This window comes from Pongo pygmaeus, chromosome 5, assembly GCF_028885625.2.
Source record: "Pongo pygmaeus isolate AG05252 chromosome 5, NHGRI_mPonPyg2-v2.0_pri, whole genome shotgun sequence".
Lineage (NCBI taxonomy): Eukaryota > Metazoa > Chordata > Mammalia > Primates > Hominidae > Pongo > Pongo pygmaeus.
In genome coordinates this window covers 159,046,528-159,070,327 of record NC_072378.2, presented here as the reverse complement: position 1 = coordinate 159,070,327, position 23,800 = coordinate 159,046,528, and the positions used below count along the sequence as shown (strand labels likewise).

The window sequence follows — 23,800 nt, the reverse complement described above, 5'->3', positions numbered from 1 at the left end:
TAGGCAGGGCCCAGAGGCCGAGAGGAGCTCTTCATTTCTCCCTAGTACTCAATGCGACCATACTAGCCACAGTTCTGGATTCAGTAACAGCAGATTCCTGGTCTAGCTTGGCCTCCTTGCCAATGGTTTGTCTACAGAACTACAAATTTCAAATGTTAAAAACATTTTAGACACAAATCATTTCTTTTGGAATAAGCCAGGGTATAAAAACATATTTTTTAAAAACCTCATTTGCAATCAGAAGGATGACTGAATGGAAACAGTTGTGACAACCAGAGTGCCAAACAAGGGAAGCTTGGGCAACCAAGAAAGTGTGTGAAAGCAATGTTGAGATGGGGGTGGCATGGTTTCATGTAGGAATAAAACATAGCCTTCATTTCGGCTGGAACCTTGGTTTACTGGCTTTCAATTTTAATCTAACCACCAGGATAGAGATTTATAGGGAATTTACACACAGTTGTTTTTTTTAAAACCTCAAGATTTAATTTGATTAACAGGGACATTTAGGAGAAGGCCTAGATTGCAACTAAAATATTTAGAGGAGACAAAATAAGTTTAAATATAATGAATCTGAATTTAAGTTTCACAGTAGTTAAAAGTCGGGGTGAAACTGCCCTGTGAACTTGCTTTTGTGTTCAATAGTCTCTCCTGTGAGACAGGTAGCACAAAGCTTCTTTATTCTAGCTCCATGGCGGTCACCTTAACACTTAGCGGCTGACCTGCAGCATGACTGCAGCAAAGCAGGCCTCCTTTGTCGAATCATCTTTGCAGGGCTGGTCCACGGACTGGTATGGGCTAAGTTAACTTCTCCTGCTTAACAGCAGGAAAGAGAACATGAATTTTGGTTTAAAAATTCTGTGTGGTTCCGTATGACTTAAGAATGAATGAATTAAAGTGCTATTGTTTGTTGTTCACATTGGCAAAGCAATTAAAAAAAAAATTCTAGGAGGGATTAGAAAGATACCATCAGTTACCTCCAGGAAAGAAAACTAGGTGGCTGATGGTGAGAATGACAGAGATTTTTACTATAGACCCCTCTGAATCCTTTGAATTTTGTAGAATCTACTGTGTATTGTTAAAATGCCAAAAATTCAAAATAAAAAAATTTCATGGGCCAGATCATTCTAATTGAGGAAAACAAAATTATCCAACCTGCGGAACAGCACTCACTTTTTAAGTTCACTAGAGTGCCATATACTGTCTTTGAAAAGATTATTTAATGGGGTACCACATATAAGATACCTTCTAGTATCCAATAGTTCTGTTCTCTAGTATTAACAGAATCAAGTGGAAGATTCTTTCAGCTTGACAAAGTAGCTCTATGGATCAAAATGCTATTTTTAAAAAGGTCAGGATGGACATGGTAGCTCGCACCTGTAATTCCAGCACTTTGAGAGGCCAAGATGGGGGGATGGCTTGAAGCCAGGAGTTTAAGACCAGCCTGGACAAAACAGTGAAGTCCTATCTCAACCAAAAATTTAAAAAAATTAGCTGGGCATGGTGGCATGTGCCTTGTCTATAGTCCTGGCTAGTACAGGCTGAGGTGGGAGAATCACTTGAGCGCAGGAGCTTGAGGCTGCAGCGAGCTGTGGTGGCGCCACTGCACTCTAGCATGGGTGACAGAGCCAGGCCCTATCTCCCCGAACCCCCCAAAAAAGGCCAGCATTTGTCTCAGAGGCTCTCATATGCTCTCTCATTGTAAGATGTTTACTGGCTTATTTGTGGACCTTCTCAACATCCAAGAATGAAAAGACCCATTAAGTAAATTCTCACTTCCATTCCCTTTTTCAATATTTACCATAGGCAGATGACTAAGTTCTCAGCTTACTGATGTGGGAATAATCATGATAGCCAAACAGTAGTTATTAAAAATCAACCTTATCTAATCAATAGGGCACTAACGAGTAACTGAACAACAAGCATTTGTGGTCATCAGAGTGTTTCCAGGTTGTTGAAAATATTATGAGAGATTTATTTGCATTATGTACAGGGATGGTTCATTGTGATTCCCTAAGTCAGTTTTATGTTTACATTTTATTCCTCTTTTTCTTTGAGCTTAGAAACTTCAAAATGAAAAACTCAAATGCAGTGCTATTTAAAAAATCTCTGAAATGCCTCATAGCAATAGGTCTTTCTAACATCTAATCTGTAATAATAATTTATTTTAAAGGATCTGTGTATGGGTTGCTTCATACAACTCATACACAGATTCAGAATTTTTCAAAAACCAGTTTTAGTAGGTTACGCAGAGTACACTCAAAATGGAGGGCCACGGCCCCCCTGGCCGAGCTGGCCTTGCAGACAGACGTGTATGGCATGCAGTGATTCAGCAACTGGGGAAGAAGCAGGGAGCAACACAGCTCCTCAACTCACATAGGGACCTCCCCAACAGAAGGAAGTTGCTCTGGAATGGACCTTGTGCCATTTTCATGTCATTACTGCCTCTGGGTAAATATAACAAGGTATTGCAACTCATTTGGGCAGGAGGGCAGATCAGAATACATGTTCGTGTTCTGGCCTGGCTTCTACTCCCTTGGTTCAGTTTTCCTCTGTTTCAAAACTTGCCATGCACAGGATATTTATCTGGTACTGAGAAATGAAATTTATGAAAATTCACCACTAAGAATTGTACCAATAGTCAGCTAACCTTTTTTTTTTTTTTTTTTTTTCCTTGAGACGTAGTTTCGCTCGTGTTGCCCAGGCTGGAGCACAGTGGCGTGATCTCGGCTCACAGTAACCTCCGCCCCCTGGGTTCAAGCGATTCTCCTGCCTCAGCCTCCCAAGTAGCTAGGATTACAGGCATGCACCACCATGCCTGGCTAATTTTGTATTTTTAGAAGAGACAGCGTTCTCCATCTTGGTCAGGCTGGTCTCAAACTCCCAAACTCAGGTGATCTGCCAACCTTGTCCTCCCAAAGTGCTGGGATTATAGGCGTGAGCCACTGCGCCCAGCCTTAGCTAACTTCTTATAGTCTCTAATGCTTTCTTCTCCACTTTCTTCAGGAGTTTACCAAAAATCCGCCCACAGCAAAAGGCCTAGAAGTCAAAGTTTCGAGAAATCTATGAGAGCTGTAATACAAATTTTGACTATTCCTATCATTTTTATATTTCTATTGTTTTTATAAGTCAGGGCTTATAGCAAAAAATGAAAATCCTGCTGGCGACCAGGCGTGGTGGCTCATGCCTGTCATCCCAGCACTTTGGAAGGTTGAGGTGGGCAAATTGCTTGAGCTCAGGAGTTTGAGACCAGCATGGACAATGTGGTGAAACCCTGTCTCTACAAAAAATACAAAAATTAGCTGGGCATGGTGGCGTGAACCTGTAGTCCCAGCTACTTTGGGGGCTGAGGCAGGAGGATCACTTGAGCCCAGGTCAAGGCTGTAGTGAGCTGTGATCATGTCACTATACTCCAGCCTGGGCAAGACACTATCTCAAAAAAAAAGTTAAAAGATTAAAAAAAAAAAAAAGTCACTGGCAAAAAGCCAGTGTGAGTGAGAATTCTAATTTTTGTGAAATCATTGTGGCAAAGTTAAGGTTTAGGGGTAAAATACATGCTAATCTTTTGCTGCCTTAAAAGCTCATCTTCTACTTTAAACCACTAAAGGTAGAAACTGGACGTTTTAGTTTGTTCCAACTGGGACAATGAGAGAACAGGACATGATTTTTACCTGCACCGAGGTTGGTTGGCAGGAAGGCAGCCAAGCCCACAATCTTAAATTTGGTTCCCCAGATATTAGACGTGACCTGAGCAAGATAGTTGTGCTGCAGTGGGAAGAAAAGAAAAAAGAAAAATCACAATCTATTTCCATATTTTCAACTGGTCACTTAGTAAGAATGTTAATATTTATTACTTAACAAGCCATGAGTGTGCACTGCAAGAAACACCCATTCCCTACCTCATCTACCATTTGCAAGATCAGAAGCTAATGAGGGCAGCCAGGCACGCAGCAGTGAGTGGGGGCGCACTGAGCTGGGGGAAAGGTGGGGGTGTGTCCCAGTATGTCCACAGGTGTGTGATTTAAAGAGGCCTAGAAAGGGATCTAACTCTGAATCCATTTTTATCTTTGATATTTCTCCTGAAAACATCGGTTGCATTGATACCAGTATGTCCTGAAACTACCCATCATTTGTTTTCTCATTCAATTAAATTTTTAAAAATTTAAGAAATTATTATGCCTAAGGTATGTATGCAAGCGCAAAAATAAAGATGGACAAAATGCAGCCCCTTAAGGAGCTTAAACCTGATGGAGGAGATAAAGCTTGTAATGATCTGTACATAAAGAAGTCACCGAGCAATGTCATAAGGTAGTTCTACACCAGGTGTGTCGGCCCCTCCCGGCTAAGCCAGGGTAGGAGGCCGTCGCAGCAGAGGTGGTGGTGGAGTTCCATCTGGAAGCACGGGGCAGAAACGAGGAGGAGGAGGTGGGGTGGTGACAATCTAGGCAGGGCAAGGCATGGGGCAGGTGAGAACCAGGTGTGGCTGCAGCACCTGGAGAGTGACGGGGCACTGAGGGGCCAGGAGGGAAAGGCAAGCAGGGCTGGATGGTGGGAGCTGTGATGGGAAGTGGGAGGTTCTCTCCCACCGTCACTGCAAGATCAGAACTGGCTGAGGGGCACAGGTGGAGAAGCCAGAGCTCCACCTGAGGGCGACTCCTGAGGTAGCAGGTGGCGTGCAGGATGTGGAGCAGAGCTCAGGGACCCACGGTGGCAGTGAGCAGGGCAGGCAGCAGGTAGGAAGGGGCCCTCTGGGCATAGCCCCCAGGAGGAGGGGAGTAAGGCAGGGTAACTGCGGGCTCCTACCTGAGTGATGTCTTCAAAAGGAAACTCTCTCCGAGTCAGGCTGGGTGAGCCCACAGAGGGCTTGCGCAGGGGCAACCGCGGGGACCGGGAGAGCTCCTGAGCAGCCCGGGGCAGCTTGGGGGACTTGCGGGCCTCAATGCTGATCCTGGGGAGGGAAGGCCAGGAAGGGTCAGGCACCTGTGGCGGGAACAGTGAGCATGGCCCTGACTCCGGCACTCCTTTCTTCTTCTGGACAGCCAGCCTAGGTGTTGGGCTCTCACCCTGCAGCCAGTGCCCGAATTTAACAAAGCTCTCCCCTTGCTTTTGCTTTATGAATATGAGGAAAGAATGACAACTTTACATTGAATAATATACACTTTAAAATATATTGAGAAACTGGGTGTGGTGGCACACACCTGCAGTCCCAGCTGCTTGGGAGGCTGAGGCAGGAGGATCGCTTGAGCCCAGGAGTTCAAGGCTGCAATGAGCTACGATTACACAACTCCACTTGAGCCTGGGCGACACAGCAAGACCCCATCTCAAAATATACTTAGTATATAACTGAAATGAGATCCAGCGATCCATTTGTAAGGAACTCAGAGAATTAACTGTCTTTCACTCTCTGCTGCCTTGGAGCAGGCGTGGAAATGGCCTTCTGCCAGGGGCCTGCACAATCAGTCCTGGGAAAATGGCAGGTGGGACAAGTCATTTCTTACCCTAAGGCCAGTGATTCTTATAATTTCTTCTGCAACAGTGTGAATTTCAACAAATTTATCTAGCATTTCACCATCTGCAATATTTAAATCAAATTGGTAAAGTTTTTTGGCTGCCTTTTGATCCCATGTTGTATCTCTGCTCCTCAGTCCCTTTATTTATAACATGGAGACACACATGTTTAATGACAGTCTACCCCAAAGACAGTGTGATTAAAATGAGTATGGTAAGGTTTAAAACAGTCTATGAAAAATGCATTAAGTCTCATATATACTGGTTTTGAGGTTGATGAGAAACTCTGGGCTCCTGAGGAATGGGAGGATGGCAGATTGAGCTCCCTAAAGCTATGATCTGGGACAATTAGTCTGGCTGCTGTGTGGAGGGTCCAAATGGGGAAAGGACAGCAGGAGGAGGTCCAGCCACAGGAAGACGGCAACCTGAAGAGGACGTTTAAAGGCGAAGGATTTAGCTGCATGCATTAAATGTCCTCTCTGCTTACATAATGGGAAAAAAGCACTTTGGAAATATAGGGAAATTGATAATGTTACATGCAATTTTAACAAGCTCTGCAACAAAGATGAAAAAAGACATCAATCAGATTGCTAGAGTAACTGGATATCTGCATATTTAAAAAATGAGCATTTACCTCTAATTCATACCAAACAGAAAAATTAATCCATAAGCATGAAAGCTAAAACTAGAAAGCTGCTGGAAGAGAACTGAAGAAGGGCTTCATGACCTTAGGTAACCAAAGACATCCGAAACAGGACACAGAAAGCACTAACCACAAAAGAAGAATGCTACATGCTGGACTATATGGCCATACAGATATCTGACAAAGGATTCAAATCTAGAAGAAAGAACTCTTGGCTGGGCGCAGTGGCTCACACCTGTAATCCCAGCACTTAGGGAGGCCAAGGCGGGCAGATCACAAGGTCAGGAGTTTGAGACCATCCTGGCCAATATGGTGAAACCCCATCTCTACTAAAAGATACAAAAATTAGCCGGATGTGGTGGTGCTTGCCTGTAGTCCCAGATACTCAGGAGGCTGAAGCAGGAGAGTCACTTGAACCCAGAAGGTGGAGGTTGCAGTGAGCCGAGATCACACCACTGCACTCCAGCCTGGGTGACAGAGCAAGACTCCATCTCGAAAAAACAACAACAACAAAAAGAATGAGACATTCAGATGCCCCTGTAGTGATTGCTCTAAAGGGAGGGAAGGGTATACAGGAGCTTGGGCCAGGTGCAGTGGCTCACACCTGTAATCCCAGCACCTTGGGAGGCCAAGGTGGGTGGATCATGAGGTCAGGAGATTGAGACCATCCTGGCTAACATGGTGAAACCTTGTCTCTACTAAAAATACAAAAAAATTAGTCGGTCATGGTGGCACAAGCCTGTAGTCCCAGCTACTCGGGAGGCTGAGGCAGGAGAATCATTTGAACCCAGGAGGCGGAGGTTGCAGTGAGCCGAGATCGTGCCACTGCATGCCAGCCTGGGCAACAGAGCGAGACTCCTTCTCCAAAAAAAAAAAAAAAAAAAAGAAAGAACTCTTACAACTCAATAAAACAACCCAATAATAAATTGGGCAGAAGACTTGAACAGACACTTCACAAAAGAAGAAGATAGCCAAGTGGCCAAGAAACATGTAAACGAAGCAGCATCCATCACTGGAGATATCAGAATTAAACTGAAATGAGATGCCACTACACCTATCAGAACAAGGTAGAATTATTTCTAAAAAATGACAACAGAGCTGCTGCTGAGGTTGGAAGAAATTGGGACTCTCTTGGAAATTGCTGGTGGGGATTTACGTGGGGGCAGCTACCCTGGAATACTGCTCGGCAGTTTCTAATAAACTTTAACATGTATCTAACCCACGACCATGCAACTCCTTTCCTAAGTTTATACCCAAGAGAAATGAGCGCACATGTCCACAAAAAGACTTGTATAAGAATGTTTATCATGGATTTGTTCATAATAGCCTCCAACTGGAAACTACCAAATATCCATTGATTGGTAAACAGAGTAAACTAATTGTAGTATAATCATTACAATGGAATACCACGGAGCAATAAAGAAAAACAAACTACTGATACATGCAACAACATGATGACTCTCAAAATCATTACACTGAGCAAAAAAAAGAGCCAGATACAGAGAGAACGTATCGTTTGACTCTATTTATATGAAGTTCAAGAATAAGCAAAGCTGATGATGGAAGTCAGAAGAGTGATTACTTCTAGGGAGTGGGTATCAAATGGAGGGAGCACAGGCAGACTTTCCGGGATGATGACGTCTTTTATCTTGAACTTGGGGGAAGACACTGGGATAGCCCTTGTACAACCAGCTAGGTGTTTACAATTTGGACAGATGTGTATCTGTATGTAACTTATAGCTTAGTTTTTCATGGCAACAGAAAAAAAAAATCACAGAATTAAAACTAGAAATCTTAGTGAAGAAAAAGTTTCTACAGTGGATGCGATGTGTTGATGTTTCCCAATTACGGCATTACAGGCATTTATTTATTATTTATTTATTTATTTATTTATTTATTTGAGATGCAGTCTTGCTCTATTGCCGGGCTGAAGTGCAGTGGCGCAATCTCGGCTCTGCAACCTCCGCTTCCCGGGTTCAAGTGATTCTCCTGCCTCAGCCTCCTGAGTAGCTGGGACTACAGGCACCCGCCACCATGCCTGGCTAATTTTTGTATTTTTAGTAGAGACAGGGTTTCACCATGTTGACCAGGAAGGTCTCGATCTCTTGACCTCGTGATCCACCCGCCTCGGCCTCCCAAAGTGCTGGGATTACAGGCGTGAGCCACTGTGCCCGGCTCCGGCATTACAGGCATCTTATCTGGCATTCTCTTCAACATGTTACATCCACAGGATAACCTTTTTCTTCCTTTTCTCAAACTGTAAGAAAAAACATATAAGCCCGGGAACTATGGCCACCCCTCTGCCACCCACCATCACTGCTAAACCCTAGAGAAGTTCTGAGGGTGTAGCAAACTTCTACTGGGCATCTTTGTCTATCCCGAAGGAAAAAAAACAAAACAAAATAGAAGTTGTAATTATTCCAGCTGGAAACTTCTGGAAGAAAAGGCAGGGAGGTTGCTCTTTGACTCTTCTGGTCAGTTTCAATGGGATTCTGTTGCAGGCACAAACACACATATTCAGAGGCACAAGAAAGGACGATCGCCCCAAAGACTGAGATTACCTTGGGAGTTTGGGTGATTTGCTAGCTCTGGAGATTTTGGGAGATTTCTTGGCAGCCCAGTCATCACTCAGCTCAATGTCACTGGAGTCTGAGCAGTTGCAGCTGTCGATCACAGTAGAAATCAAGCTGTTTCCATAGATTTCATCTGGTAAAACACCAACCAGCAGATTTCAAGGGAAGTTATATCAATTAGCCCCTACCAATGATCATTACTATAAACTAAAAGACAGACGGACTCCCACAGCCCATCATTTTAGACCTAGAGGTTGAAACCGAAAAGAAGCTTGGCATTGTTTTTCTCTTTTATATTTTCAAAGCAGAAGTAGGCAATTACTTCTACTGTTGTCAAAATGGGCATGGTATTTTAATGTTTCTAGGAATATACAAAATAGACACCGTTTGCCAAAAGCTGAAACCAAAATGGCTGTGCTGTTGTCTCACAACACACAGGTGCCCACCTGGGTTCATGTGGACTTTCAGGCAGCCACAGAACCTGGGCTGAGGGTCTTGTGGGCTCACTGATTCCCCTGAGAACCTGCTTCTGACCTGAGAAGGCCCTTGCGGATGCCAAGCCTGCTTGAACTAGAGTCCTGACAGAGTCAGGTCTGCTCCACTTAGGTCTGGAATGCCAGAAAGTCCCCTGGAATTGCCACAGGTCTTGCGGTGGGGTCCTGGCTCTCCCGCCTAGTAAAGCTGCTTGCCTGCGTGGAGCAAAGGCTAGGAGACCTGCGCAGTGGGAACTCCCAGGATGGCTCTGGGTTCTTCTGTGGGTACTCCGCATGGGGCCTTCAGGCAGACGGTGAGATGATGTGCAGAGTGGGGTGATGGCAAAACTGTGGGGCAAAGTTCCTCTTCGTTGGAATTCCTCTCCCTTGCTGCCCATCCCCACCTGTGCTATCACATCCCCTCACCACCCAAATCCCCCACACACCCCCCTCCACTGCCCCAGGTCTGTCCTCAATGTGAGGACCCCTTTCTTCCAGATTACTTTGTTTTTCTGATGAAAATCTCATTGCCTCAAGGCTCCAAGTGCCTTGCCAGGTAATAAAAGCTAAATCATTCAATCACAATGAAATAATTCATAATGTGAGTGATTTTACCATCCAAAAAGGCTATTTATATTTTAAAGGATGAGTTTCTTAATCCAAACCAATCTAGAAGTTTCTGAGCATTTGGAGGTGGCATCTGTGAACAGGGGCCCCTCTGAAGCAGAAAAGCTCGGCAAGCTCCTTAGAAAGGAGGCCGGCCCCAGGTTGTGTCGCCCACATCACCCCCTTTTTAAAGCACTCACTGAATCAGGAGGCTCGACGCCTGGACCCAGCGAAAGCCACAGTGAAGCCACAGTGGTGTTTGTGTTTAAGCAAATAAAAAGGCTTAATGCACAAGCCCTGAGCAGTGTTTTATATGACTTAATTTAGGAATCACTGGATCAAAGGAATCTCAGCTATGACTCAAGCATGCACGCAAGCCTACAGAATGTGCCTGTGTGTGTGATTCGACTTGAGGAAACCCAGTAAGACATTGCCCACTCAGCTCCTGACTCACTCATCAATGCCAGGAATCCTCAAATACCATGTCCCAGACCATTTTCTCTATCCCTTCACTCAAAACTACTATTTTCTTTTTTATAGAGATGGGGTCTCGCTATGTTGCCCAGGCTTGTCTTAAACTCCTAGATTCAAGTGATCCTCCTGCCTCAGCCTCCCAAAGTGCTGGGATTAGAAGAGCTGAGCAACTGCATCTGGCCATAACTACTATTTTATTGTCTGTCTCCCCAGCTACAGCAAACTCCACAAGGGAAGGAAAGTCATCTGTCCTGCCTCTTGCTTTAACCCCAGAGACTAGAACAATACCTGAGACTTGATAAATACTTTCTGAAAGAATAAATGACGATTTAAGGGGTGGCATGAGACAAAGAACATGGCTTTCTGAAAATACGCCCTGAGCCCTGCTTGTTCAGTGTTATAATTCCACACGTGCAGGCACTGCCACTCTGACGTCTGTCATCAGCACAACTAGAAATTCAGTGCATGACATAAGCTCCACATTTGCAGATGCTGAGGTGGTGGCTGGGTCTACTTCATACTTCTAGAGATTCTGTGTCATCAATTTATCATGGGTGTTCTGGAAAAACATCTAAGTTGTAGAAAAATGTAAGCTGGGACTGGTCTTTGAGAACCTATGGCTTAACTACAATGTCTGGGGCTTTACATCTCAATTCTGTGAGTTTTCAAGAATCTGCTAATTTCTTCTGGGTTGAAGGCTTTGTGGGGTTTTTTGGGAGATGGAGTCTCGCTCTGTCGCCTAGACTGGAGTGCAATGCAGTGACATTATCTCAGTTCACTGCAACCTCCGCCTCCTGGATTCAAGCGATTCTCCTGCCTCAGCCTCCTGAGTAGCTGGGACTACAGATGCATGCTGCCACGCTGGCTAATTTTTTGTATTTTATTTATTTACTTATTTTTTGAGACGGAGTGTTGCTCTGTCACCCAGGCTGGAGTGCAGTGGTGCAATCTTGGCTCACTGTAGCCTCCATCTCCCCGGTTCAAGTGATTCTCCTGCCTCAGCCTCCCAAGTAGCTGGGACTATAGGCAGCTGCCACCACATCCGGCTAATTTTTGCATTTTTATTAGAGATGAGGTTTGACCATGTTGGCCAGGCTGGCCTTGAACTCCTGACCTCAGGTGATCTGCCTACCTTGGCCTCCCAAAGTGTTGGGATTACAGGCATGAGCCACTGCACCTGGCCATTTTTCTGTATTTTAGTAGAGATGGGGTTTCACCGTGTTGCCCAGGCTGGTCTTGAACTACTGAGCTCAGGCAATCCTCCCGCCTTGGCCTCCCAAAGTGCTGGGATTACAGGGGTGAGCCACTGTGCCCAGCTTCCTGAATTAGATAAATTTTTAAAATAAAATCTTTAAAGACAGTTTTAATGGCTTTTAAATATACACTCTAAATCTGCTCAGGCTACTGTAACAAAATATCATAGACTTGGGTGGCTCCAATAATAGAAATTGTTTCCTCATACTCTGGAGGCTGAAAGTCCAAGACTAGAGTGCCAGAATGGTTAGATTCTGGCGAAGGCTGTCTTCCTGGCTTGCAGGTGGCCTCTCCTCAGTGTATGTGAATGAAGAAAGAGCTCTTTCCTTGCCTTTTTTTTTTTTTTGAGACGAGTCTGTCACCCAGGCTGGAGTGCAGTGGCACGATCTCGGCTCACTGCAAGCTCCGCCTCCCGGGTTCACGCCATTCTCCTGCCTCAGCCTCCCGAGTAGCTGGGACTACAGGTGCCCGCCACCACACCCGGCTAATTTTTTGTATTTTTAGTAGAGATGGGGTTTCACTGTGTTAGCCAGGATGGTCTCGATCTCCTTACCTTGTGATTTGGCCTCCCAAAGCACTGGGATCACAGGCGTTAGTCCTTGTCTTCTTATAAGGCCAACCGTCGTATCAGATTAGGACCTCACCCTTAAGATCTCATTTAATTTTAACTCCCCCCTGTAAGTCCTATCTCCAAATACAGTCACATTGGGAGTCAGGACTTCCCAATATGAATTTTGGGGGTGACGTGGGGGCACAATTCAGTCCACAGGATTCTACTCCTGGCCACTCTCAGATTCATGTTCTTCTCCCATGCAAAATATATTCATTCTATTCCCAAAACCCCCAAAGTCTTAACTTATTCCAATATCAACTCTAAAGTCCAGAATCTCATTTAAATTGTCACCTAAATCCAGTATGGATGGGACCTGAGGTACAATTCATCCTGAAGCAAAACTGCTCTCCAGCTGTGAACCTGTGAAACCAGAGAAGTTATGTGCTTCCAAAATACAATTGTGGGACAGGCATAGAATAGACATTCCCATTCCAAAAAGGAGACACTGGAAGTACGAAAGTGGTGACAGTTTCCAAGCAAATCCAAAATCTTGCAAAGAAAATTCCATTGAATTTTAAGGCTTGAGTGGAGTCTTCTTTGGTTTGATACCCTGTCCTCCAGGCCTACTGGGGTGTGAGCATCACCCTCGTACCTCTGGCAGGGATCCTGCCCCCATGGCTCTGCCCGCGAGGCTCTGTGCAAAGGCCATGTGGCCTGCTGAAACTGAGGAGGTGGACCTGATGATCTCTGAATCACTGCCAGGGTTATTTTTCTTTCTTCTTGAAGAATAGTGCATGTTAGTGGCCAAACAGCTCCCTCATCCCAGCTGGTCAAAGCTAAGAAGTCCAACAGCCTTTCTCCTTCCTTCCATACTGTTTCCATCCACTACAGTTCAAACTGGCGGTGTCTCTGCTCATATAATTTCATAAGCGCTTTATCAAATGAGAGTCCAGCCATAACTTTGGTATTTTCTTCAAAATGTATTTAATACTTATTTTTTTGCAATATGAATAGCCTAAATATTTTCTAAATCTAAATCTTCATCTTGTATCTTAACAAGTCCTTCTTCCATTCATCTTTCTCCTTTTGCATTTTACTATAAGCCATTGGGAGGAACCAAACTGCTCCTTCAACACTTTGCTTAGAAATCTCTTCAGTTACATATCCAATTTAATCACTTGCTAGTTCTACCTTCCATGAAACACTGAACACAGTTTACTCAAATCCTTTGCTGCTTTATAACAAGGATCACCTTCCCTCCAGTTTTCAGTATGTTCCTCATTTCCAACTGAGACCTCACCAGAATTGCCCTTAACATCCGTATTTCTAGCATCCACCTCAAAACTCTTCCAGCCTATATCTATTATCCACTTCCAAAGCTTCTTCCACATGTTTAGAGATTTGCTACAGCAATATCCATTTCCTGGAACCAAAATCTGTATTAGTCAGGGTTCTCCAGAAAAACAAAACCAGTATTATGCATGTGCGTATGCACGAACACGTGTGTACACACAAGCGCGCGTGCACTAAATAACTGGTCCATTCGATTATGGAGGCTGAGCAGTCCCAACGTTAGGGTGACAACGCCTGCTTCCTGGTGAAGGCTTTGCCCCCGGCTTGCAGACAGCCGTGTTCTCGCTGTGTCCTCATATGTCCTCTCCTTGGTGCACGTGCGTGGTGAGAGATCTCTTTCTCCTTCTCTTCTTTAAGGCCAGTAACTAAATCAGATCAGGACCCACCCATATGAACTCCTTCAACCTTAATCTCCCCTAAATGTCCTACCTTCACATTGGGGGTCTGGACTTCAATATATGAATTTTAGGGGAACACAAGTCAGTCTATAGCAAGCTCTGGCTAAGGATTCCTTTAGAAAATGTGTGGGCCAGGTGGAATAGCATGTCTGTAAATCCCAGCACTTTGGTGACCAAGGCAGGAGGATTTCTTGAGATCAGAAGTTTAAGACCAGCCTGGGAAACACGGTGAGACCCTGTCTCTATAAAAAACAAAAAAAGTGCACTATGATCATACCACTACACACCAGTCTGGGTGACAGAGTAAGACCCTGCCTCTTTAAAAAAAAAAAAAATGGGTGGGGGTGGTGGAGAGAAGCAGCTGGGCATGGTGGCTCACACCTATGATCCCAGCACTATGGGAGGCCAGTGCTGGAGGATCTTGAATCCAGGAGGTGAGACCAGCCTGGGCAACACACGGAGCCCCCACCTCCACAAAAATTTAAAAAATAAAAAAATTAGCCAGGTGTGGTGGTGCACACCTGCGATCCTAGCTACTTGGAGGCTGAAGTGGGAGGGCTGCTTGAGCCTAGGAGTTCAAGGCTGCAATGAGCCATGATTGTACTACTGCACTCCAGCCTGGGAGACACCGTGAGACCCTGTCTGGAAAAAAAAAAAAAAATTACTGGGACTCATGGTATCTGGTATAAAAATACACACTGGTAATTTTGAGGAACATATCTGCCAAGTCACTTGACAGTGGATCACAAACTTTAGTGCATAAAAATCACCTGGGAAACCCATTAAGTCACATGTTTGTAGGCCCCACCCCAGCCCTAATGAATCGTAATCTAAGGGTAAGCCTAGGAACATGTATTTAAATAAGCATCCCAGGTGATTTGCATGGAGGTGGTGGTGCACGGAACACATTTTGAGAAACAATGATACGGCGGCCTCAATGAGTTAATCAGCTTTTAATGATAAGAAATTCGGGGACAGGCACAGTGGTTCATGTCTGTAATCCCAGCACTTTGGGAGGCCAAGGCGGAGGAATGCTGGAACCCAGGAGTTGATCAGCCTGGGCAACAAGGTAAAACCCTGTCTCTACAAAAAATACAAAAATTAGCAAGTGTGGTGCACACCTGTAGCCCCAGCTGCCCAGGAGGCTGAGGTGGGAGGATCACTTGAACCTGGGAGGTCAAGGCTGTAGTGAGCTGTAATGGCACCACTGCACTGCAGCCTGGGCATCAGAGCAAGACCCTGTCCCTCCATCCCCCCAATAAAAAGAAAAAAGAAATTCCTGTTTTCTCAATGTCAGGGACTCTTTTCCTCCTCTGAAATAGTTTGTATATGCCATTCAGGTGGCAATTAGCCATATTGTGCCTTGTGACATATCCTCTATTTTTGTCATCAGGTATTTAAATCTTGACTTTTTAATTAAACTTTTCAAGTGCATACATTGTCTTATCACCCAAAAGGGTTTAGAAACTCCTTAAAAGCAGAGATGACCTGGTATTACTTAATAATAGCAGGAGACTCAAGTACCCCACACAAGGTAGGCACTGACTAAATATCTGTCAATGTGCTTTGTTTTATAGCTTTTAATTCTTTTAATTATAAAAATACAACATCTTATTCCCTCAAAGGATTGTGTGCAGATGAGTGGGTCTGTGTTTGATACGAGCTGATAAACATGAACCGGAAGGAAGAGCAGGCATTTGGGGTAGTTGGGTCAGATTCAAGCAAGCCTAGTCCTTGGGCACTCCACAGCAGCCTCCTGTCCGTCCTCTTCTTCAGTGAAGAATTTATGCACACATGAGGAAATAAGCTCTTCACCTAAGTTATCGTCAACATTTAATCTCAATACACATTTTATAAAATTGTACCCAGGGGAGTAATCTTAGAGGTACTGACATCAGCGAGAACACCTGCTGCAAACCTGGGCTCAGGGCCTGTCCCACGGCCCCCACCCCAGTCATCTCTAACCATCGGTGGCCCTTCTCCTTTTCCCTGAAACCACGTTTCCCTCCCACGTGAACATGCGCTTCTCTCTCTCCTGTTTTTCCCACTGTGCCTTCCTTCCTCCTGAATCTGTCCTCTCCCTCCTTTCAGTCTGCCTCACTACCAGCCCCAATTCTGCTAGTCGCTTTCTTTGTTCCTGGTACTAGCTTGTCACATGAGTCAAAAGACAGAAAAAACGGACTAATATCTAATATTGACAAGTGGTATTGCTGTTTTGCAGGGGTAGTAGAGTGTCACTGCTGATGCTGAACAAATGAAGGCTGGCAGGCAGAGGTGGGGCAACTGTGTACAGCGCTGAGTACAAGTTGAGAGTGAGCAAGCCCACCACACTGTGACTTGGGGTGACTGGTCGGGCCACAGGTCATGCTAGCTCCAGGTCGTAATGAGAGGCAGGGACCAGAATAATGGGCAGGAGAGTAAACTGGAATGAGGAAGTGGCGAGAGGAAGCATGAACTAATGAAAACAAATCCAAATCCACTGGGGGCACAAAGACGACTGTTCTCTCCCCCCAGGCCCACAGGATTCAGCGGGGCAGAGTCTGAAGCACAATGACTAAGCGTGCTGTTTGTTTTGCTGTAGGTGATGGGCAAAGTTTCACAGGGAGGTGGCAGACTAAGCTGGCAGTGACTGACAGGTGCACGAACACTAGCCTAGCACCAAGTGGCACAAAAAAAGAACAAAGTCCCTTCCCTCTGAAGCTTACAATCTAAGATCCCAGAGAGGTGTGCAGGGAGCATCTTGAATACATTAACTGAGCAATGAAAATCACTGCAGGGAAAGGTTTTTAGAAGAAAAGGGTGACTCATACCAACATCTTTATGGATGAGCAAAAAATTGTCATTAGTAATCAGGTAAAAAGCAGTTAACAGTAGACTAGGGAGGGGTAGGAGGCTGAAGGTTTGATTTTAATTTTATCATCCACTCTGGGAGGGCAGGGACTGTATCTTGTTATTATTTTCAAGTTGTCTCAATATTACATGAAGGCACTCGATGAATACTCAGTAATTGTGAAGAGGAAACCCTCACTCCCAGGAGGCCTGCGCCAGCTTCCCCTTGCCTGACAGCCGATGGTTCGTCTATCCACTGCCCAGCTATCCACTGCCCATGGAATATGATTAAAAACCTGTCAAAAAGTACATTTAGAGAACTGTTCATTTCAATGGGATTCTAGAAATGTCGTAACTTCAAGGATGGTCCACACTAGCCCCCACAGGCTCACATTTAATTAGCAGACATTCTCTTTGCATGGGGTGTAAGGCGTAACAGCCCACGACCACAGCAGAACAAGGTCCCAGTCCCTCGGGCGAGGGGCCCACCTGGTTTGCTATCTGTCCGCGGGTCCATGATGACGAACTCCGGCCGCAGCTTGCTGACGCGCCGTCCTTTGAGGATGGGCACAAGCCCGCCCAGGTACTCCAGGTAGAGCGTGTAGCACGGGCCGCCCACCTCCGGGTCGTCCTCCGTGCGCTTCATGGTGCAGTGTAGCCGCTCGTTGCCGGCTGATGGGTAGCTGACAAAGTCTCTCATGTTGTTCGGATCTGGAATTGGAGGCTGGAGGATACAGGAAGCAAAGGAAGAGCTAGGACTCCAGAGAGGCAGAGAGAGGGGGAAAGAGAGTGGGCACGGGCGCAGGCCAACTAAAAACGCCTCTGTTCCAGACAGAGCACAGGCTGGGAGCCTGGGGAGAGGGTAACTATGTGGTGTAGAACAGTGGTTTGCAATGGTATGAGCATGTGAGAATCTCCTGTGAGCTTTCGAAGCATATCTAAACCAGGATCCCACATCAGACAATGAAATCAGGATCCACAGGGGCAGCCTTGGGCACCTGTATTTTCCAGTGCTATATAATACACCGGTGTTGAGATCTGCTCGTGTAGAATCAATAGTGTAAGGCAACTTGGGGAAAAAAACCAAAACCCAACAGATTCTAAAACTTTGATGTTTCAGGAAAAAAGTAACCAACAAATGGGTCTGCTACTCACAAGAAGAGAGAGACAGAATATAAAAGAGAACCACTTGGGAAAACCCAACGTTAGGGGGACCCACACTTGAACAGCAACTGGCAGATGCATTCTACATGCTACCTTCTAGAGTTCCCACTGGTATAAAAGGTGGCTGATGCTGAGTGCTGGCTGGAGTGGCCCTCCTCAGCACAGTGCCGAGAGCAGGCCCTAGAACTGGGGTGGGTCTGATCCTGACTGTCCCCCTAACTAGCTAGGGAGCAAGTTACTTAACTTCTCCTAACTTGTTTCCTGCTTCCTTAAATGCAAATAATGGCATCTGTCAGGAAGTCAGGACTGAACAAGACAGATTTCTAAAAATTAACTGGTGCAATGCTTAGTATATAGGAAATGCTGAATAATGGTCACTCCTTTGATCATCAGAGGGACACAGAAGTCAAGGAATACCAGCTTTGCCATGAGAAAGATAATAGCCACCACAAAGGGCAAATCTCTCATGGACATGGATCACGATGCTTGGACAGACTGCAGACCTGGCAGCACATGACAGGATCCTGCACAGTTGCACATGGCCCCATGTGCTCGCTCTGGTACCCTCACCTGTCTCTGCCCTGGCTGTGTGGGGAGCCAGCATAGGTGAGGGAGGAGGAAGAGGGAGGGGTGGAGGGCTTTACCTTGATGGTGGGGATGAAGGCAGTGGAGAGGTAGGAGCAGAGGCGGGGGGGCAGAGTCAGCTTGCTGACGTCCTTGTCCTCACGCAAGGTGCTGGCAATGGCCTGCTGGCACAGCAGCTGCAGGCTGGACACCCGGTGCTCCACACGCACCACGTACAGGGCTGGTCCTGATGCCATCAACAGCCTCGAGTCCCGGTGACCCCAGCAGATGGAGATGATGGGGCGCTGGCAGGAAGTGAAGGGAAGACAATGCTTAAGCTTTTGCTCTTGTGGGAAGCAAAAAGGGATAATGCACACTTGTCTCGAGCAAAATAAAATAAGCTGTTTTGAGAATACTGGTTTTAAAAGCACAGTAGAGAATGTTAGACACTATATTATGAAAATTCAATATGTTTATTGAAAATTGGCTAGAAGGCTGGGCGTGGTGGCATGAGGCTGTCATCTCAGCATTTTAGAAGGCCAAGGTGGGAAGACTGCATGAGGCCAGGCTGAAAGACCAGCCTGGGCAATACAGCGAGATTCTCATCTAAAAAATAGAACAAAATAAAATAAAAGTAATTAGGTCCCCAGGCCAGAGCATTAAAGCACTGGAATAATTTTATAAAGTTTGTTTACCTGTATTATATTTCATTTAATTTGGGGTCATGAAACCCAACTGAGCTCTGGGTAGTAAGGTTTCTACTAGTAGGGGCAATCACCTGTGGTGCAGTAACTCACATTCCTTACTGAAGGGCTGGTTATCTAGATCCCCAAATTACCCAGGGGTGGTTCCCACGGCTTGGGGAGGTGGTGATGAGGTAGATCAGATGGCCCTTCCCTTCTGTCCAGAATCAAATCAACAACGGACTTGGTCTTACCAGCTGTGTGACCTGGGGACTATCCATAACCCCTAGAAGCCTCCCCCTTTTCTCATGAGTCAAGTGGGGACCCTGTGAGGATTACAGGAGGTGATGGAGTCACAGCCCTTCTGGGGCCATCACAGTATATAACCCACAGTCACTGCATTTTCAGCCTCCCTTGGCAATGACAGTGCAGGGAAAGAAAGCTCTCTGGAAAGGTGATTGAGGAGAACACGGTTCCTGTGGTAGCCTCGCTAGGGTCATGGCCATCATTGTCTTTGAAAAGGTAGACCAAAATGCAAATATGCAAGTTAGAAAATTCTTAATTAAAAAAAAAAAATCCAAAGCTCAGGGGTGCCATCTAGCCAAGGGAGAAAGAAAGGTGAAGGGTCGTGACAGAGAAGCAGCAAGAGATTTGTTCATTCCGATCCAGACAGATGGAGCGCTGATGATCATTCATCTTCCCTTTCTACCACAGGATGCCAGGCAGTCACAGGTGGGGTGATGGCCACAGTCCTCAAGGGAGGGCCGTTTGTTGGCCAAGGAGTCTGGAAAACTCAAGTCTAGGGGCTTCTGGGACACTTCCAGGATGTGTCTCCATATGAGATGATTCCACACAGGGGGTAGGCCCCACACAAGGGGCCTATTAACTTACAGAAATACATAATCACTGCTGAAGACAGGGAAAACCAACACACAGAAAATGCACAGAAAAATTACTCTGGTTATCGTCAACCCCCAAAAGTACAGGTTAGGACAGAGGCTCTATTAGTAACAAAATCATGCTTAATCTTAAAGATACGCTGCTGTCCCTTTACCCGAGCCCCCTAAGACAATATTCATAACTTAGAGCTCAAGTCACCAAAAAAATGGTTTTATTTTTGTTTCTAACTTTTAGGTTCAGGGGTACACAAGCAGGTTATATAGGTAAACTGTGTGTCACAGGGATTTGGTATACAGGTAATTTTGTCACCTGGATAATAAGCATAGTACCCGACAGGTATTTTTTCTGATCTCCCTCCTCCCACTCTCCACCCTCAAGTTGTTCCCCTTCCTGTATCCATGTGTTCTTGTTATTGAGGTCCCACTTAGAAGTGAGAATATATGGTATTTGGTTTTTTTGTTCCTATGTCAGTTTGCTAAGGATAGTGGCCTCCAGCTCTATCCATGTTCCTGTAAAGGACATGATCTTGTTCTTTTTTATGGCTGCATAGTATTCCATGGTGTTTATGTGTCACATTTTCTTTATCCAGTCTACTGCTGATGGGCATTTAGGTTGATTCCATGTCTTTGCTATTGTGAATAGTGCTGCAATGAACATATGCATGTATGGGTCTTTATGATAGAACAAATATTCCTTTGGGTATATACCCAGTAATGGGATTGCTGGGTCGAATGTTAGTTCTCAATTCTTTGAGGAATTGCCACACTGTTTTCTACAATGGCCAAACTAATTTACACTCCCACTAGCAGTGTAGAAGCGTTTCCTTTTCTCTGCAACCATGCCAACATCTATTATTCTTTGATTTTTTAATAATGGCCATTCTGACTGGTGTGAGATAGTATCTCATTGTGGTTTTGATTTGCATTTCTCTAATGGTTCATGATGTTAAGCATTTTTCATATGCTTGTTGGCTGCATGTATGTCTTCTTTTGAAAAGTATTTGTTCATGTCCTTTGCCCACTTTTTAATGAGGTTGTTGGGGAAAACACTTTTCAATGAGCACAACCTGACTGGCTGCAGAAACATCAGGCATTTCTTCCCCCTAATTTCCCATTCCTCTTTAGTCCAGCTATCTGAAAGGCAGACACTCTGGATTTATCCTCTGTCCCCCTCCCTCCTAGTTCTGCTTTTCATAGTAACTATCTCTGTATAACAGTTGATGACATATTTTATATAAAATTATCATAAGTATGTGTCTCTTATATCTTTGTACCAAGAACTTAAACCACTCACACAGACCTTCAACTAGATGAAAATCAGCTTTGTTACCTTTATATATATGATTACCACCCATCATGACAAAAACAACCTTGTCTGCAAAACTACATTCCAACAGCAAGCACATCAAATGCTCACATACGTGAATTCACTGCATCCGCTCTACTCTCCCACATGAATAACATTATTCTCATCTAACATATGAGGTTAGAGAGGCTAAGGCAGGCTAGGTACCTCGCTATAGTAATAAATGGTGGAAGAGCTGTGATTCTCATCCCTCCCCGACTCCACTGCCGGTCCTTATCTTACTACATGGTGCTGACTCTCTGAAGTGCCAGCATATTGATGCCACGGCCTAAAGAATGTGTAATACTCCACTGAAAAATTTAACCATCTGTCAATTACATACAAAATCATGAGCCCCAAATGGCCCCTTAGTCCATTTGGTCAAGGCTGCTTTACTCAGAAATAAACCAACCATGTCTATAGATAAGGCAAACAGGAAGAGAAACAGGCTGTTTACACAGCAAATAAATAAATGATCTGCGGGGTTCATCACAGCAGAAAAGAGCCCACAGGTAATTAGCCAGGTAGCATTGTTGGATGAACACAGAACACAGTCACTGGCACATCTAGAAGGTGAAGGAGGATAGTGTGACTCCAAACCAGGTAGCACATTAGCTCGGACAACTTAGAATTCTCAGCCAAGTAGGAGTGAGAAGACTCGAAAGATTAAAGGATGGAACATTAGAACCTGGCTGAAATTATTTAGTCTGGAGAAGTGAGGCCTGCAGGGTCTCAAAGGAATAATTATTATCTAGGGCAATGTTACCAGGAAATCCCCTCTTCTAAGAATGGGACAAGAATACCAACACAGGAATTTATATTAAATTAATTAGGGTGCAGCACTCATTTACTTGCCCAAGTCAGTGAAAACTTACTCTGGGGGAGGGTGGGGCGCGGACACATTGATTTAACTTAATTTAGTTTGTGTAGCATATAGTCCATGTAAGATGATAAAGCAGCAAAATAAACGCTGGTACCTTTGCCATAATAATGTTTAAGGCTGTGCTAGAAAAACGGGGAAGGAGTGACAGATAACAAGAACTGCCCCTCTTGTCTGAAGATTCTGAGTCATCACGGACCTGAGGAAATGAATGACTGTGATTACTGTTTGGTCAGAAGTGAGGCAGCAGGGTATGACTTCTCAGGACCCCTGTAAGTCCACAGAAAGTCCCTAACAGGTCATCTTACTTTTTAAAAGTCACATTTCTGCTGGTGTTAATTTTTCCCTGGCTGTTTACTGGTATTCCAGCCTATAAAGCCCTCACTACAAATGTTCTGTAGTTTTGGCAAGAACAAGAGTCAAATGGCGCTAACTGCACGTGGCCACAGACACGGGGTGGGGCGTTCACTAATGCTAGTCCTGATTTCGCTGCCTCACAATCATCAATTTCCATCACTCTGTCCTCTAGGTTCATGGGTGATGGCAGAACATGAACACACTGTCTGCAGGTCCACAGACCTCACCCATGCTGAGGGTATCTCCTCCCTAAGAACCTCCACCTACAGGGCTGAGCCGCAGCAGAACAGCACAGCTCTTCAAAGCTCCCAGATTCACGTTGTGTTTGAACAGCTGCTGTCTGCTAGGGAAAAACTCAATTGTAAGTTTGTGGTCTTAATCTCTTTCTCAAATCCCATAAAATGACTATTTTTAGAACTGATGGCTAGAACTGTGAAGCAGATGACATTCAAATCTTAATTTGCATAGGGAGGTTCACATATTTTACACGTCTAAATCTGAGGCAAAAGTGCAAGAAACTGAGCTGCATTTCAGGGAGTGTGGGTCTGGTGGAATAGGGAGAACCATCGCTCAGCTGGAGAGGACACACTCTAGGCCACAGGGCTGGAGGCGAGTGGCCCATGGAGGGCAGGCTTCTCCTCTGGCTTCTCCCCCTCAATGCTGAGGCTGAGCCCTGGAAAGGAAAAGGAGCAGGCCGGCCCTGCCTCACCTCCCACCATGGAGTGTGGCAATCAAGGCCTGGTGCCCGTTCCCTACTCTGCCACCTCTCCTCCTGCTAGTATGCAAGACATGCCATGCGTCCAGCCAATCATTTTTTTATCTACTGAGCTGTTAGTCATTAGATAAATATTTGCTAAATGTATACAAATGGACAGATCCATGCTAGTTATAAGGGGACTGACAATGAATCAAATACATTCTCTGCCCTTGTGGAGCTTACATCCTGGCGTGGCAGGGAGAGAATAAATACAGGTTAAGTATCCTTAATCTGAAAATCTAAAACCCAAAATGCTCCAAAATCTGACTTTTGGAGTGCCAACAAGATGCTCAAAGGAAATATTCACTGGAGTATTTCGAATTTTCAGATTTGGGATGCTCACCTGATACAATGCAAATATTCTGAAATTAAAAAAAAATCTGAAATCCAAAACAATTCTGGTCCTAAGCATTTCAGATAAGGAGTACTCAACCTGTATCTCAGTATCTGTGACAGGAACCGCCTGATAATGTGAGGTAGTGAAATTCCA

At 45.1% G+C, this 23,800-nt stretch overlaps 1 protein-coding gene across 6 annotated transcripts in view; it reads right to left on the bottom strand.

The window, feature by feature from the left end:
* Positions 1-23,800, bottom strand: part of TULP4 (TUB like protein 4) — a 287,119-nt gene that overhangs the window by 13,291 nt on the left and 250,028 nt on the right. For all 6 annotated transcript variants that reach the window (XM_054491059.2, XM_063666777.1, XM_063666779.1 and 3 more), the window contains 5 exons: positions 18,470-18,694; positions 17,151-17,385; positions 8,710-8,854; positions 4,801-4,945; positions 3,669-3,762 (listed from right to left, as the gene is read on the bottom strand). In XM_054491059.2, coding sequence (XP_054347034.2) covers positions 3,669-3,762; positions 4,801-4,945; positions 8,710-8,854; positions 17,151-17,385; positions 18,470-18,694 — 844 coding nt within the window. The remainder of the gene's footprint in view (positions 1-3,668; positions 3,763-4,800; positions 4,946-8,709; positions 8,855-17,150; positions 17,386-18,469; positions 18,695-23,800) is intronic.